Source organism: Phoenix dactylifera, unplaced genomic scaffold, assembly GCF_009389715.1.
Source record: "Phoenix dactylifera cultivar Barhee BC4 unplaced genomic scaffold, palm_55x_up_171113_PBpolish2nd_filt_p 000026F, whole genome shotgun sequence".
Classification (NCBI taxonomy): domain Eukaryota; kingdom Viridiplantae; phylum Streptophyta; class Magnoliopsida; order Arecales; family Arecaceae; genus Phoenix; species Phoenix dactylifera.
In genome coordinates, this window is record NW_024067667.1 from 927,854 (window position 1) to 945,538 (window position 17,685).

The 17,685-nt window shown below is 36.7% G+C and overlaps 1 protein-coding gene across 1 annotated transcript; it reads left to right on the plus strand.

The window, feature by feature from the left end:
* The first annotated feature begins 1,914 nt into the window (after positions 1-1,914).
* On the plus strand, positions 1,915-15,817 carry LOC103698105 (50S ribosomal protein L1, chloroplastic-like). Its single transcript, XM_039115872.1, has 7 exons — positions 1,915-2,320; positions 2,446-2,625; positions 2,726-2,780; positions 5,005-5,132; positions 10,057-10,140; positions 15,142-15,267; positions 15,395-15,817. Exons 1-7 carry the CDS (start codon positions 1,931-1,933, stop codon positions 15,530-15,532), a joined length of 1,101 nt encoding a protein of 366 aa, XP_038971800.1. The 5' UTR covers positions 1,915-1,930; the 3' UTR covers positions 15,533-15,817.
* Positions 15,818-17,685: the final 1,868 nt, after the last annotated feature.

Sequence of the window (17,685 nt, forward strand, 5' to 3'; positions counted from 1 at the left end):
GCAGTGGTCTAATCTCTTATATGCTCCCATGGGAGGTTGATTGGTTATTGCTCCATTGTCTCATGCTGTCTGTTTTCATTATCAATCTGAGAATTGTCTTCAAAGAGATGATGATCTGCCTTCTTTCAGTTCTCTGAATGACCACTTTTATAGTTTACCAAAAAAGAACAGTTTTGTGGATGCAAGTTCTGTAGATATTCAAGGCCTCATGGATTAGAATGCTGTTACTAGACTTTTAGTTGCATGATGATAAGATTCCACACTGACAATTTTCTTTTCTGCTTAATGAAAAGGATAGGTAGTATATGGAAGTCAATCAAGCAGCTGCTTGGCTCTTCAAAGAAAGTTTTCATTCTCCTGCTCATAGGAATGGTGACTCTGCACTTATTATGTGAATGCAGGAAGGTTAAAGAAAGTAAGCACCTATTATGTGAAGCTCTCTCAGAGGATGAGCTTTAATGTAATAATAAAGTTGATCCATTATGACTTGGATGTCATGGATTAAATCATATAGATAACCTATTTGTATGCAGGCTAAGATTGACTATGTATATCCGAGCCTTTTCAGATCCTATGTACCGCTAATTGGGAGGAACCTTGTGCAGTAGCTGTTCCTTTTTCTGTACCTCCCTAATGCCCTCCTGAATGGGAAGGTAGGAAAGTACTAGAGGAATGTGAGTTTTTATGCAAGGGATCACAAGTTCTATAATTCCAAGATTATGAAATGGTCGAAGTTACTTTCATCTTTTTGATGAAAAATATGGAGTTTTGAGGGACTTCAACCGATGCTATCCTTTCCTCATGTTTCTACGCTTGTCAATTACCAATCTATCAACACTCCTCTAGGTTCTTTTTTAAATTATTTTCTTTCTGATCATTCATTTCATCCATACTCAATTTTGGCCGCTTTTTCTAATACTAAAGGCTATTTGAATATTTCTATTATTTTATAGGATTGAACCGAAAATTCTATAGAAATTGAGTTTGTTGGCCAATCTAACTTGTATTTTCTAAAAGCATGTCTAAAGCCAACCCAGATTCTAATCCTTTCCTCATGTTGATTTTTTTTTTCTCTCTTTCCATATGATTTAGGCTAAGTGGAGTATGATTGATATGGGGTTATGTTTAAATAGACGGCCTAGTTCATAAATCTTACAGGATTTTCAACTCAATTTTATAGAAATAGCTAAAAAGATTCTAAATGCAAAAAAAAAATATTGATAGTTTCATGGGCCATAAATAACATAGCACTTTGAATGCAGCAGAGTGCAGAGGCGTGTGAGACGTGTAAATGCATGGGCAAATCCCTGTTCATAGACATGGAAGAAAGCGAACTAGTGATCAGACAATTATAACAAAGAATTTTTGTAGGAATATCCTTCTAAATATTGAATTTTGCAGGAATACTCTCTCAAATTGATATTTATATGTTGACTCTCATAAAATACTTATTTTACTATTTTATTCTTTTTTATTCTTATTTTTGCATATATATCCATGCCATCTAACTTCGTTAAAAAATTAACAATTTCAAATTAAAATAATTAAAATATTCTTAATGCATAAATGTGCACAAAGAAACATTTATAAGGTTATTATGATAGAGGATAAAAAAATAATTTTAAAATTTTATTTTATTTTTAATTAAAATAAATATGTTTTTTATTAAGGATGTTAGATTAGGAGTGTTTGTGCAGTATTTTATGAGGATACAAAAATAAATATAAATTTTAAAAAATATTTATATAAATTTAAATTTTTAGAAGTATATTTATCCAAAACACCCTCCTCAATTACGGTAACCTTCCTATCTTCTATTTTTATCCTCCAATCCAACGGTCTACGGCCAATCACCACACCGCATCCTGATCGTCCCGGCAACGCATCATGGCAACCCAACCCGCCCCAGCACTACCGATCATCACCCAAAATGCCTCTCGTCTCCTCTTTGCCCTGCCACCACCCCGGAGCTCTCCACCAAGCGGCGATAATGGCCGCTGTCTCCTCCCCCTCGTCCCTCTCCCCGCCGGTTGCTCTCTTCTGCCCCAAGCCCGCCGCCCCCCCTCTCTTCCTCCGCCCCTTCTCCTCCTCCTCCTCGTCCTACCCCTCCGTGGCTCTCCACACGCTACTCTCCCGCACCCCATGCCTCCTCGTCGCCTCTCCGAAGCCCGCCACCCGCGCCGCAGCTGCCGCCGACGCCGCCGCTGCCGCCGCCGCCGAGACCGACGTCGTGGAGGAGGATGAGGCCGCCGCCGAAGCCCCGTTGATCCCCTCCAAGCCCAAGATTGGGAAGGCCGCCTTGCTCCTCAAGAGGGACAGAGTACTTCCTCATCCGATCTCCCTCCATCTTCTTTACTCTCTCCATGTTTGTGTTTGTGTTTGTTTGTCGGATTTTAGAAGAATTAGTGAAGGGATCTCGGATAAAGGTGGTATTTTGATGAGCAGACGAGGTCGAAGCGGTTTTTGGAGATCCAGAATCTGAGGGAGAGCAAGAAGGACTATGATGTGCCAATGGCAGTGGCGCTTCTCAAGCAGATGTCCAGCACTAATTTTGTCGAGTCTGCCGAGGCCCATTTCCGCCTCAATATTGACCCCAAGTACAATGACCAGCAGCTGAGGGCATCGGTGTGGATTTTCACTAAATTCTTCTCTTTGTTGCACTTCAAATTTGTTTGTTTGTTATTGTTTGCATTGATTGCTTATCTGCTTTTGTCTCTTCTTGTAGGTGAATTTACCCAAGGGGGCAGGGCGGACTGTCAAAGTAGCCGTTCTAACACAAGGTCGGTTAACTAGATACCGATGCTGATATGTTGGTGTTGCGTATAACTGCCTATATCACACATCTATGCCGAAGTTTGAATACTTTTAGATGATTCCTTTTTCTTTCTGAGTAAAACTTATGAATTTCCTACTCTTCCTTGGTGAACTGACAGTGTAACAGTAGAATATAATTTTGATAATTTGATTTTTCTCACTTTTTTTATGTTGTGGTTCCAATTGTGATTTCTCAATACCTAGTCAATCTCCGAGAAAATAAATGTTCTAGATTGGTATTGAGCATTAGAGATAAGTTCAAGCTAGTCTCTAATTATATGGACATTAGAAATACTGTTTGCACAACATGCTTGTTTCCTATCTTTTCATTTATGTTTAATGAAAGTCTTGGTCTCAAACTCAAAGGTTTATTGTTTCTGAGGAAGATTTGGTTATGCCATTCAATTCATGGAAAGTCTTCTGAAATTTTATATTGTGCAAGCTTTTATATTGTAATCTGCTTGGAAGGCCATGATTGTACAGCTTGCTTAAACTGAACTGGATGGTTATGTTTCAATTTGTCCAATCTGATGGAATTAAAGTCATCCATCACATACTGCTTTTGTTAAATCTCTGTCTAACTCCACGTTTGTACGGTACTGTTATACGAATACGCCACTCATGACTTAAACCATGCCATATATCCTTCATTTCGACTCATAGTTTAGAATCTCATATAATGTATTTTATGTAGATTCCCACTTTCTTATTCCATTTGTATCCAATTTTTGGCGTGATCAGAAATTGCGGGAGCTTATTATTCTCTTTCTACTTAAAAACCTTGTCCAGTTGCCTATTGATCCATAGCATGCCCATCAGCTGATCAACATTTGGAATCTCAAACTCTGGATTGTCTCTCCTACTATTATCTGAAATCAGTCTGTTCAATACTAGTCAGATGCTATCCTTTTCACCTTTTGTAATCCGACTGATCCATAGTCCTTCCTTCCAGAAGGCCTAAAAATTTGTTTATTCCCTAATAAAAAATTCATCAAAGCATACACTAATATGTAGATGTATTATCCCTACACATAAGCTTACAATGTTATATGATATTTCCATTAAGTTTCCACCTTTTTATACTTCGAACTAACTGTAACTTATGATGATATTGGAAATTCCAGCAGACACATAGTTTCAGTTCTACATTAGCAACCATGTCAAATTGCTCCACTGGTTCATAGAATATCAATCAACTGATCAAACACTGAATGATAATTCAACAATTCTGAATCTTCTTCCTTAATTACACGATATCCTCTTAACCCTTTTGTAACCCAAAAAGAATATAATCTTGGCCATTACTTCAGCTTACTGTCGCAAGCATAAGAAAACTTGACATATAATATAAAGGGGTAATGGAAGTGACCACATTGTTGGAGGCTGATCTTTTTCTTAATATGGTGAAATATTTTTGCTTTTCTGACCTCTAGATTTCTCTATGGCATTTTATCAACTTTCAGATTTTTGGGTATCAAAGACAGCTAGAGTAGGCAAAGATTAAGCATAGTATGATGGTGTTCCTATAGAGTGAGCCTTTTGAGGGCAATCATAGTAAAATTTTGCTCATCATGGTGCCCATGCCTAGACATAGACTTTCTAGTGTTAAAATGTGCCAAAGGATTCAGATCATTGGAAATTTTTTTGCAGATATCTGTTTTTGTCACAGACCGAGCATATTAATGTCCGTGACAAAAGGAATTCTTGGACCATATTGGGTTTCTTGCAAGAAATACAGTGCTTCTGAGCTTATTGGGTTTACTCAATGAATAACTTTTGTAGGATAGACCTGGATCAGGTCACATCCTCATCGATGACGGAGCAACTCAGCTGGTCAGAGAAAGAATGAAGACAGACTAAACACTGGGATTGTAAAATTAAAGAAACTTGTCCTATGTTAGATCATTTGGCTAAGTTGCCTTGACTGTGAGTAAAGATTCATCTCTTAAAGCGGAGCCCATCCAACATTGCACTTGAATCAGCTTAAAGCAGCTGTTGTTTGTTAAAGTTGAACAATTCATAGAAGTTTACCTTTGTAGGCAACTAGGCACAATTGGAGACTTTAGCATTGGATCCTTTTTCCAATTTTGTTTTAGTATGATGATGGTTTTACATTAATTTTTGCTACAGAAAGCTTTTTAAGACTTAGTGTTTCCTGGATCTGATATTTATTAGGTTTAAATTTTATAGGAGAGAAGATTGATGAAGCAAAGAGTACAGGAGCTGATGTAGTTGGTGGAGAAGATTTAATAGAACAAATAAAGGGAGGATTCATGGAGTTTGATAAGTTAATTGCTTCACCAGATATGATGCCTAAGGTTTGTATTCTATATTCAAAGAGGATCGTCTCTTTGCCTTTTCTTTTAATGATACAGATGGAGGCTGTAAGCAAACTAAATCATTGGAGTTTATATTTTTACTTTTTTAAGAAAATGTCTTTCATCTGCTATTAAATATATAATATTGCCTCAATGCCAATGAAGTGAAATTTTAAACAGCCATTTAATCATTTGACTGCATAGTTAAAAAACCGTGGTTGAAGAAATTAAAATTAATCAGTAGATTTTTTAAATTTTGTTAATATTTTTATTAGTAATTTTTAACCGGCTAGCCTCATAGTACCTGATATTAGCTAATCTACAAAATTCCTTATGGTTATAATTTTAGTAATAATGCATATATTATTTTGTCGACTTATCCTAGAAATGATATACAGATTATAGACATGATTATTATATGTAAACACTTTTTCATTCGCAACCAATGGTCTTCTTTTAACTGACACGGTAAATCTAGGCATGATCTTGTCAAACCTAGAACTGCAAGCCTGTTGCTGTATCGAGTTTCCCCTCAGATTCATACATCATCTAGCTCTTGAAAACAGACATGCCAGCTCTTATATAAGCTTTAGGAACACATATTTTCATGAGATTATCTAATTTATCATAATGCATTTGGTAAGAAAGAAATTAAATGAAAACTACTTAGTCACTTGAGGATTCCTAATTTTGAAATTTCGACACATGTATTGTCCAACCATTTATTCCCTATGTGATAGACCTTCTGTAAGGACTCCTAACAGAAGAGAAAGAAAGCATTAGGGGCAGGCCATGTATTTCTAGTTACGGATGGATTCAGTTTAAAGAATTCTTTCGAAAAGAAATGAATCAAGATGAGTTGTCAGCCTATCCTAGATATCTCCTAGATAGCTTGGGAGATCTGGAAGTGGCTGGTAAGATAATGGCACAGCCTCTCTGCTTCTCCCATTTTCCTTTGTATCTCTCACTAACCATCTTGCCTTCTTCTGCTGCATTAGTAACTCATCCAAATATTGCCACCTAGATTTGTAATTTTGTCTCTGATATGTTTTTCATCTATGTACATTCCCTTTTTACAACTAAGCTTGTTTTAGAATGCCTAACTGGAGGGGAATTCTTAGAGATGATCTAAGTGCTTCAATAACCTCTATTGGAACATAAACTAAAGATGTACCATTTCTTCTCATTGTTGCTAATTGAAATCTATAGTCCAGAAAATGATATCTTCTGCAATTCCAGTAGTTAACCTACCGCTTTTCTTTAATTACCGCTGATGATACCTACGTTACAAACTTATTGTTTGCTTTCATAGGCTATAGTTCTCTGGATCACTAATTGTTAATTGTCATTCTCATGGGAGCCCGGGGTTGTAAATTTCCAAAATTCATTGATAAGCTCCTTTTGATGCCTTCTTGTGTTCATATTGCATATCCAATCTAGGTTTGTGTCCTCCTGGAAGAGATTTGATGCAATATAAAATTCAAAAGCTGTAGTCAGCCTTGTGATATTATAGCTTGACTTAAGATTAATATTTGTTTTATTTGATCTGATATATTTAGGACTCTTTGGGGAGCATGGTGAGACATGTTGAAGGATGAAACTTATATTTGAATCACGGAGGTCAGATTTAGACAGGAACTTTTGTTCAGCATTATTAGTGTATGGTAAAGATGCCCATTTGATCTATTTTTCAAATAAATTTGAGGTGGCCATTTGCAATTCCACTAATTTTAGGCTTTCTAGAGAAGAAAGCTGAAAAATAAATCTGAGGCTCTATAGAGAAGAAATATGGAAAAACCTATCAACAAATGAGATAGAATCACTTAGAATGTGAAATGGAACACTTTCATTAAACAGCATCAGGAGATTGTGGTCATAGATTGTAAACATCACACTTAATTGTGAATTGGATTAAAACGTATGCGCATTCAAAAGCTCAAAAGTCAAAATGGTTATCCTCATCTCAATTTATGCCGGCAGTTAGTCTGACTGTAGCTGCATAAGAAAAGCTCTTTTTGGTGATAATATTCAGTAGAAATGTCATAAAATCTACAAGAATATGTTATTTTTGGTAAAAGATGACTTGGTGACTATTTGTTTATGCATTCTTAAGAACAACTGCTAACTAGATTTAAGTTTTTGCTAGCTCACACATGGAGGAATTTTAGTACCATCCACGCTTCTAGGTTTTGGTGTTTTCTAGCTCTGAACCATGTTAGAAAGTTGCAATAATGAATTGTGTCCACTACTAAAGTATTTTTGTGTTGAGGGGGGGAACACACACACACACAGGTATCTTGATGAACATACATGCAACTGTCCATGTCCTTAGCTTACTAGGGCTTCCCCTTACATGTAAGTCTATGATGCACAAACATATATAGTTTCTGCCAAACTTCTTTAATAATTAAAATTTAATATGTTTATTTTTTTTTTTCTGATTTCAGCAATTCATGGCTTCTTTCTGAATTGCTTTTTTAATTTTGTTGAATTCTTGCTATTCATTTGGTTGTATCAAAAAAAATATTTCTTTTTTTATTTTTTGTCCCTTAAATTTTATTAATTTTTTCAGAACTTTTGTTAAAGTATGAACTTGTGCCTATGAAATATGCAAAGTTAATTTCTATCCCAATATGATGCTTATGTGCCGTTCATATAGGAAAGTTACTCTAGAGGATCTATGTCTAATGCTGGATAAACACCGTAGACTTGAGGAGTGTTCTTAGCAAAGTCATTACGAATTTATTGTGATCTATTACAGGCAAGCCTATAATGAGAATCTTGGTGCAAGATGGGTAGTTGATCTTGGTCTGCTTTCTTCTCATGAACAGTGGGATCAGGGGTCATTTAAATACTACTCCAGCTATCACAGTAGAAATGTTTGGAAGCAAACAAGTGCATGGATAAGAGAGAGGACATCACGAACTGATTAAACATGTGGGCCTTTGCATATTTTGAGCTTGGCCCTAGAGCAATATAGGTATATGCATATGTACATGTATATGTATATGTATTTGTCTACGCACAAGTATATGGATATGTGTACATCGATATGTATGTATACATTTATGTATATGTATATGCGTGTATTGTTTCATGATCTTTTCAGAGTTGAGGCGATTTTTTGGTGATTAAGAAGCCAGTAGAATGGTCGTTAGAAATATCATTGACATCAACCTTGCTTGAAAGCATGTAGTTCTGGCAAGGAGGGAGAAAACAACAGAAAGTGATTGTTTCTTGAAGTTACTACTTGGTGTATAATACAACTGCATTAGTAAACGGATGGTTGTCTACTAACTAGCCCACAATGTGGACATGTTTATAGATAAGGTGGTTACTCATGTTCCAATAGAGATTGATTGATTGAAGCTTGACCTTTTCAAAAGGACTTGAAATTGCGACACATACCGTACGGCATCCACAAGGTACTGAGACTCGGTATCACCCCCTATTGTGCCAGCACTTGATGCAGGGTGTACCGCTTGGGTACCGTTATGGGGTCCAACACTGAGCCTGCAAACCTTGCTCCCAAGGACTGGTTAACTTGCTTCACAAAGGTAAGTCACTGCCTTGGTTTCTCAGCATTGTACTTTGTTGGAGTAGAGAGCTATTGCTTATGATTACCAACATCAGCATGTATGGAGGAAAGCTAGTTCGGTGACAAAATATCTATCTTTCCATGGGAGGCAAATGAATGAATGTGCAAGAGGTTTGGCTGCCCCCCAACTTGATGACACATGGAGCTGTCACTGATTGTTTTTAGAAACTATATATTTGCTTATCATACAGTTTAAACTTTTCTAGATGATTGAATAGCCTGTGGATTCTCTAGCATCTGAAAGAAAAACACTGGTCTGTGATTTAAAAAATGTTTATTGGGTGAGGAGATATTTAGGTTAGGTAATCACCTGACAACTGTATTCAGCGGTCGGTATACACGTGGCTAATCAGCTTGAAGGTTTATTTTGCTAAAACAAGTACCTTTAGAGAGAAATCCGCCTTCGCTATTAATAAGTAGCCAAGGGGCTCAAGTCATCTTGGATTTTTTTTTGACATGTCCCTTGAAATGAATAATGGTCAAGCATTTTTCATTAATAATAATCATTTACCTTAATGGGGCCAGTAGATGACAACAATTGATGTGTACCACCAAGCAAAGAAGCATAATCTTGACAGTTCTAGGTAACTATAACTTGAAGGACCTCTTGATGGACAAGGCACAAGGGTCCTAATTGGTCTTTTAAAATGGAGAGATGGAGGCAAATACTTTGGGAGGATGTGGCTGGTCTATTGGAGGATGTGGTGGGTTGGGTTGCTGCATCTTAACCTCCTCGGAGAGCGTCATGGAGAAGGAATTTTCCCATGACCATCTGATCTGATAGTGGGGGTCATAACTATTAATTGCAGCTACCATACTAATGCCACATATGATGGTCATGTACCATCAACGAAGGGTCTCTTTATGTTCCTTTTCATTTCATTTTTTTTTTGGGAGAGAGGACATGTTACCTGATGTGCTATATACCTAACAGAACAGCATGAGCTACAAAACTGTCAGGAGCTGCATTTCTGGTATAAAGTGTATACATTCTTCAATCGTCATTATCTTGTGATTTGTCGAGACTCCTCTTATGTGTTTTTGTAGTTTCACTACATTCAACATTGCTTGGGACAGTTCTTTTTTGTGATTTTGCATGCTCTGTGTGCTGCATTAATCTATTCAGATAGTTCTTGCTTCTTCAATGGAAAGTCTTTCTTTATTTATTTGAGCTTCATAATATACTCCATGACTAAATATGTTGCCAGCATGGACATAGTCTGAAGAATTGGTCTATTTATATTTTGTCATTGACGTCTTTGCCCAAACTGAGAACAATCTATCAACCGAGTTTCATCTTGGAACATCTTGTTGAACTTCCTTCAGGTTGCCAGTTTGGGGAAGATTTTAGGGCCACGAGGCCTTATGCCAAATCCTAAAGCGGGTACAGTTACTACAGATATACCTCAGGTATGGCTGGCTAATTTGCGGATATTTAGCTGATTCCGTTTTGCAGCTTTGCTGTTTTCAATATTCAGCAGACAGAAGTTGATCCTAGTATTGCTTTCTCTTGACTGGGTCTGTTCCTTTTTTACTGCTAAAATGATAATGAGAAACAAAGCTAAGCCTATGGAAGGGTAGCAGTGTAATTATTCAAGTAATGGCACCTTAGACCCAACTACCTCAGATTTGTTCTGATTACAAATGTTGTGGAAATTTTATTGCTTAAGAAGGTGAAGTTTCTTGACAACATAATCCTAGGTGTAACTTCAGAGAATGTATAGTCACCTAACATTCTTAGACCCATTTTTGCTTGCCTAAGTACCTTAATTTATGTGGTAAGATTTGATATCTTGGTTTTGGGGCTTGTTTTGGTTGTACTGAATCAGTATGGCTTGCCTGAGCAAGTATCCTCTCACCTAGGCTAGTTTGAAACATTGGATTGAACCTTAACTGGCATGTTAGGATGAAGTATCAAGAAAAACATAGAAAGATTTGTGAAAACATATCAATATAGGATAACCATGAATAAATAGAGATTCTTCAAAAATATTTTAGGCATATTTTCATTTTCTGACTGTTTGATATACCGTAAATCAGTGATTTTTGTGTATAATCTTGATAGAATATATCTCCATAAAGCAAATATCAATCATGAAGGGATACACACAAACATATGGGTTTGTTGACTGCACTTAGTTGCATGTTTTGAATTTTTCGCTAACATCTAAGTTAATACAGTCTATTTCTATGGTGTACCCCTGTCCATTTTCTGATAAATGATTGGCATTTCATCACAAGAAGGAATTCTTACATGGTCCCCATCTTATGTAAATGGTTTGTCAAAAGGAGGCTTTTTCCCCATTAGTTTTCCTCCCTCGCCTTGAGTATCTAGTTTCCAAGCTCCATCATCTTAATTATATTTTAACAATTTTCTCTATTCTCTATATTTAGTATTTTTCACTTCTTCTGGCCCAGTACAAAAGTGATTTGCGTATGGTACAAGGTTTCCTCCTTTCAGCCATTGAAAAATGCAAGGCAATAAAATTAAGGATCCTGAAATTCGAGGCTATTGGTTCATGAACTACTAGTCTTCTTTCACATCATAGACTGGTGTTGAGATTAAACTTATAAATCTTACCATCAGCTAAAACTACCTGTTTCTTTTAACTATAAATCATGCCTTTTTGTTGAATATACCAGTTGGATTTGTTACGTCCAAGGTCCGCCGAATCGGTACCGGAATCCGTATCGGTCGGTGGATGGGTCGGTACTAAAAGGGTCGATACGGTGCTGTTTCGGTACCGTACTGACAACGGTACGCTTGAGTGTGCCGGTTTTGTACTGCGAAACTGGCATGCCTTTTTTTTGAGTTTTTCAAGTTTGATTAATTGATTGTCAATCTTTTTTAATGATTTGAAGACTAATTTGATATTTTTTGATATTTCTATGATCCTAGTTTAATTTAAATGATGCATCTTGTTGTTTTAAAATGATACAAAATATAAAATGATTAGTGAAATGTTACGTGCTACAAGAAGCAACATAAAATATCCTCAAATCAAGTAATGAGGTGAAAACTATAAAATAATATAATCAATTATATATATTTAAAGTATAATATACATACTGATATTTAAAATTTCGTGGAGTGGTGATGCCTCTTGTAGATATTTGGATCATCAACATAGTCAGGAGGCACATCAGCCCACCGTTTTAACCAAGCAATGTTGTAGTCTTATATGTTCATCCCATAAGAAACGCGCTCTGGGTTATAAGTACTCTCGGATCTTGTGTTGAAGCTCTGACTCTGAGAGGTGTTCTCTAGCTGATGAAATGACTGATAAAACGACTGTAAAGGGGTCCATCTGAATAACCCGACAACAAAATCTGACCCGTAAGATGCTTTGGATTGCATAGGTTAGTAGCCATCTGGCAGTCTAATTTCAATGTTCTTGCTTACCTGCAAGATGCAAGTCTCTATCCATCTGGTAGTCCCATCGTCGCTCAATAATGTCGATGTATTTTTGGGCATACCTCAAATCTGCCTTCTTGATCTAAATCTTTGTCCTCTCCATCATATGATACAAGAAGCCCATCTGGGGGTACCTCGCTGTCACGGCGCGAAGCATTTCATACAATGGTCTGATAGCCTTAATTATTGTAGTGGCCCGCTGTCAGAATATCTGCCTCGTCACCAAGTCCTTGACAATCCTTTCTTCAGTGCCAGCCCTTGCAAATTACTTTTCTGCTACTCGGGACTGACAAACATCTGACATAGGGTTGTTTTCCTCTCAAAAAGGCTATCCAAGTGCAACATAGTTGATAGCAAACCGTGGGACTCATGGTCTCAAGATCTCTTTCCCTGCATACCTCCTTATCAGTGAAAGGACCTATGTATGGTTATAAATATATTTAGTGATGGTTTGGGCTGTTTCCATTGTCTGCTGCACCCTATGAATCTTTGCAATGTCTATCAACATGAGGTCGATACAATGTGCAACACATGGGACCCAGAAAATATGTGGTCATCACTCTATCAAGATCTTTCCGACGGCCTTATATTATGGCCCATTATCAATGATGACATGTACGACATTCTCCTCTCCTACTTAATCAATCATCTCCTTCAGCATAGATACAATACGGCCACCGCCTCTGCTGACGGTCTCCCTGACTTTGGAGGTCCTCCTGAACTCTGGATCTGTCCTGCTGCTCGCAGAACTGGAGCTCGATTTATAGTATGAGGGCCTAAATCAAGCCCTATATCTGGCCACCTCATCCTGCTGCCACTGATCATCTAGGCTCGCCTGCACTGCAGCTTGAATCTGTGCCTCCTCATCTGGAGCGAACCCTTCCTCTGACTCCCTGAAGTGATAGGAAGGTGGCTCTGCCACTCGACAATCCACCTTTGTCTTTTTCTTGAAAACTCTCTCCTTCACTGCCCTAAAATCAATGAAGTGCTTCTTCATTAGCTGCCAAACCTCCCGTGGGCATTTTCATCACATAGATACGTCGGGATAACCACCAACTAAGTGCTACTTCAATCTGAGTACCCCTCCTCTCTTAAACTTTATGTTGCACCAATTGCACTTCCAATGGTGCTAACCCAAGAGCATTTGCTAATAATTCCAACCAGTATTATGTTCTGATTTTTTTTCTTTGATGGTTCCATTCCTTCAAGTTTATCAAGGACGCCTATTTATCAATTATGTAAAAATAGCAAAATTTTGTTACGATGAAATAATTTTTTTACCTCAAAAATTACATCAGATTTATCTAATACATAATTCTATTTTTTTATATTTTTTATTTATTTATATATTTTTGATAATTTTTAAATTTAAAAATATGTTTAAATGTCATAAATTCAAAAAAAATATTTTCTACTTTAGAAAATACTTCTAAATTATATAATATGTACTACTATTTTTTGGTATTAATTATATATTTTTAATAATTTTTAAATTTAAAAATAATTTTTTAATATTAATATTTAAAAAATTAATTTCAGCTCAAATCTATGTAGAATTTAACAATAGATGCTACATATATTTTTCTAGGCCTATGGGCATACATCAACAACTACATATTTTTTAATTTGTTTTAAATTTAGGCTTAGGCAACTGTGCACATGATCACATCGAAACTTTAATAAATGGACACCAAATTTTGCTGGAGAGTAGCTTGCATGCCCCTAAATATGCTTTTGATTTTATATTTTTTAAATTTTATTTTTTTTAATATTTTTAATATTTATTAAATTGAAAATATATTTTTAGATTTTTAAAAATTATATATAATTTTAAAATTAAAAATTTTTATGTTATCGTGTAGATCATTTATAGAACTACAACGTATCATAAAATCAAGCTCAAATCAAAAAATTTGGCATGATCTCTCCTTATTTTGCAAATTTCAAGCTATTTTTTCGAGAAAAAAATAGAGAGAATGAGATCGGAGAGAGAAAGCACATCTTATTTAGGCTTGGATATTTCTTCAATTGCACTGAATTGGTGTGATTTTACAAATTGGGGGAAATTGTTTAAGCCTTAAGACCCCAAACAAAATAGAGAAGAAGGTGGCTTTTCCAACATATTCTTTTAACAAAAGAAGGAAAGGGGGAGGGTGCCCGGTTCCGAACCGGGTTAACTCGGTCCGGTTCAGGCCTTTTCTAGCGGTTCCTGTCCGTTCAGAATCCATTCCGGCCGGTTCAGGGCTGGAACCGAATTTAATGGACGAACCAACCCGGTTCCCCACCGGGTCAGCGCGGTACGGGCTGAGCTAGGCGGTTCGGTCCGATTCAGCCTACCTTGGTTACGTCGATCACTTCAAGCCTTGTCTGTCCGATTTCTACCGGTTCAGAATCTGTTCCGACGGGTTCGGAGCTGGAACCGAATTTAATAGACGTACCAACTCGGTTTTCCACCGGATCGGCTTGGTATGGGCCGAGCCGGGCGGTTCGGTCCGATTCGGCCTACCTTAGTTACGTCGATCACTTTCCGTACTAGTTTTAGCGGTTAAGTCACAAAATTATTATGTTCAGCTGCTGGATATGAGAGGGAAATTATTTTCTGAAATTTGGAGCATCAGCATTGTGTTAATAGGCATTCCTTCAGGTCATGCACTAGTCCAGGAAATGAGCTCTTGGACTACATGAATTCCCAGCTGTTCTATTTTTTCAGAATAAAGGGGTTAGGAGAGAAGCATCCATCTCTCTAAATATTATTTTTGTACATCTGTTCAATTAGAATATCTATTAATATCAAATCATATCTTGCTTTACAAAAGCTTTTTTTTTTTTTACATTTCTTCAACTTCTTTAGCTGCTATACCATTTTTCTTTTAATCTTGAGGCTAGGAGGGCTATTCCCCACCCATCTACCCTGACTAGCTGCTATACTTTGAAGTTTAACTTTTATTATGGTTATCTACTGGGGTAGAAGTTCTCTAATACGAGTGCAATTACAGGCTATTCAAGAGTTCAAGAAGGGCAAAGTTGAATATCGAGCAGATAAGACAGGGATTGTTCACCTGCCTTTTGGAAAGGCCTGCTTTCCTGATGAAGATCTTATCATAAATCTGATGGCTGCAATTGTATGTTGTTTACCTTCTTTCTAAAGCTCCAATAGCATACAATGATGAGTTAGGTCAACATACAAGGAGATACACTTATTTACTTGGAACCTGACTTTTTTTTTTATGCCTCCGTATGATATTGCAGAGGTCAGTAGAAGCAAACAAACCTTCAGGTGCGAAAGGAGTATACTGGAAAAGTGCACATATTTGCTCATCAATGGGGCCTTCCATCCGGCTGAATATTAGAGAGATGCTTGACTTCAAGCCCCCTGCAACAGTCTAAATGCTCTAGAAAGAAACACCTGTAAAGTTATTCTTCTCCAAGAGTTGTTTGCCATCATTGTTACAAACTTGTTATTGCTCACACAAAGATGAGATGGGAAATGCAAAATGAGAGGGGGCAGTATTTTGCTCACACCTGTAAAGAAACATCTTAACCCCCTCGCATGGACCAAAAATAGGCTGTTGTCTTGCATTCTGGCATCTTCATTGTAATTTCAGTTTTTCCAATTCTTCTCAATGTCAAGTTGTTAAAAATTCACTGAATGGCATGGAAGCACTTCCGTTAGATGGTTTTGCTACTTGAACATCCCGCTGTAAGTGCCACTTTCAATGAGTAGGAATCTGTTGTGGAAGTAAGTACATAGAGATAACACAGTCTTGATAACTAGAGGAGGTGTAATAAGAATTGAATTAGTTATATTACTAAAATCTTAATATTCTATTATGTTCTATGCTGTTCTATAGTAGCTTACATGTTATAATATAGTAGCACGAGTTTTATCATTAGACAATATTATATGCTATTACATTGTAGCTTGCATATTACGATATGCTAGCACTGAGTTTGATCATTATAATAACCATATAAGATATTTATACAAAAGATATATTACCCAATAATTGTAATAATGTAATACACTATTAACTATATAACGGATTACATATCATTGTCTATGATATTTAAAATCTTAATAATTATCTTAATAGTAAAATGTATTATTCTAATATGCAATTATATTTATTATATATAGTTTAAAATGTAGCTGCATTATTTAATATATTTCATATTAAATTTTAGATACCATAATATATTATCAATATAATAGATTATTATATTTTAATAATGATAACATCTCTTTTATGTATAATTTGTACTCAAGTTAAAGGTTTTTTTTTTGATAAACCGGCGTATCACACTAGACAAGCGTGAGTGCACCCAGGACAATCCGAAATAAGCATTTGATGTAAAGCGGGCGGAGCGGCCTCAATACTCTCCTAGAGAAAACCTTTTGAGTGATGCATAGCAAAAGACGCCACCCAGCTGGCAATTCTGTTCGTCTTTCGGAAGATGTGCGTGCCTTGGAAGGCATCAAGCTTCTTCGAAATCCCACATATGTCCTGAAGCAATGGGTGTAGCCCGTCAGTGGATCCAGTCAGACACTGTAGTAGAGCCGCCTTCCATGTAAATGCTACCTGCACCTAGCATAGATGAGACCTCAGGCTGAATGGTGTTATTTCAAGTGAAGGCTAAAAGATTGTTTTTCAAGCTGCTTAGGTTGTTCTTGCAGTCTCCTCGTTCATGGAAAAAGCCTAGGCTGCGACAATGGTGGTACTTCTACTTTATGATCAAAATTCCCAAGGTTAGCACCGGGTAGTTCCTTTCACTCATCAAATCCTTCAAAGACGTGTCTCCTTTGTTTTCTTTTCTTTTTTAGGTAGTTTCGGTTGCAGGTCCAAATTTTTCTGAGGGGTAAACTAGTGCCTGTGGTGAAACATAGTTAATGGCATCTCAGTTGGATTCAGCTCTGTCAAACCAAGATAGAGGGACAGCAAGCTCAAATCCTCTTCAACTCCTGTAATCAAGGGTAGATGCAGGATTTTTATTGGCTGAGAAGCATAAGTTCGTATCCAGATTCACCGAGGTTACTTTTAAATGATGAAGGAAACTAATAACCGGGACTTCTTCCAGCCTACCAAAATGTCATGAAAGAATTTTCCTACGAAGAATCCATATTTGGCAACTTTATTTTAGTCCTTTGACTGCAATCATGCACTTAATCCTTCTCTAATTTTCATTTATCATTTAATCCTTGGCACAAAGTTTGGATTGTTTCACACAGTTTAACCTGCTTTCTGTACACAATTATGCCTGTCTAATAACGAGACAGGAACTAAAGAATATAATGTCCAATCACCGACACAAGATAAAATGCCAATCAATAGGCATAAATGATAAATGGTTGCCAATCCAAGGGCTCAGCCACAATTCCACATATATTTCAACAGTCATCCTTTACTAAATTGCTAAATGGATGCTACCAAGTCTAAGTTGAGGTTTAAGATACTGATGACACCAAATTAGCATAAGCCTCAATAATCCCCATATTTTGGAAAAGAGACTAGCAGTATTGCCAGAGGTGACTTTATCATTTC

Excerpts from the sequence above, each read along its gene's own strand:
- LOC103698105 (XM_039115872.1), top strand. The coding sequence starts at position 1,931 with ATGCCTCTCGTCTCCTCTTTGCCCTGCCACCACCCCGGAGCTCTCCAC. Across the intron at positions 2,781-5,004 it reads AGTAGCCGTTCTAACACAAG|GAGAGAAGATTGATGAAGCA; the intron begins GTCGGTTAACTA and ends TAAATTTTATAG. Across the intron at positions 10,141-15,141 it reads TTACTACAGATATACCTCAG|GCTATTCAAGAGTTCAAGAA; the intron begins GTATGGCTGGCT and ends GTGCAATTACAG.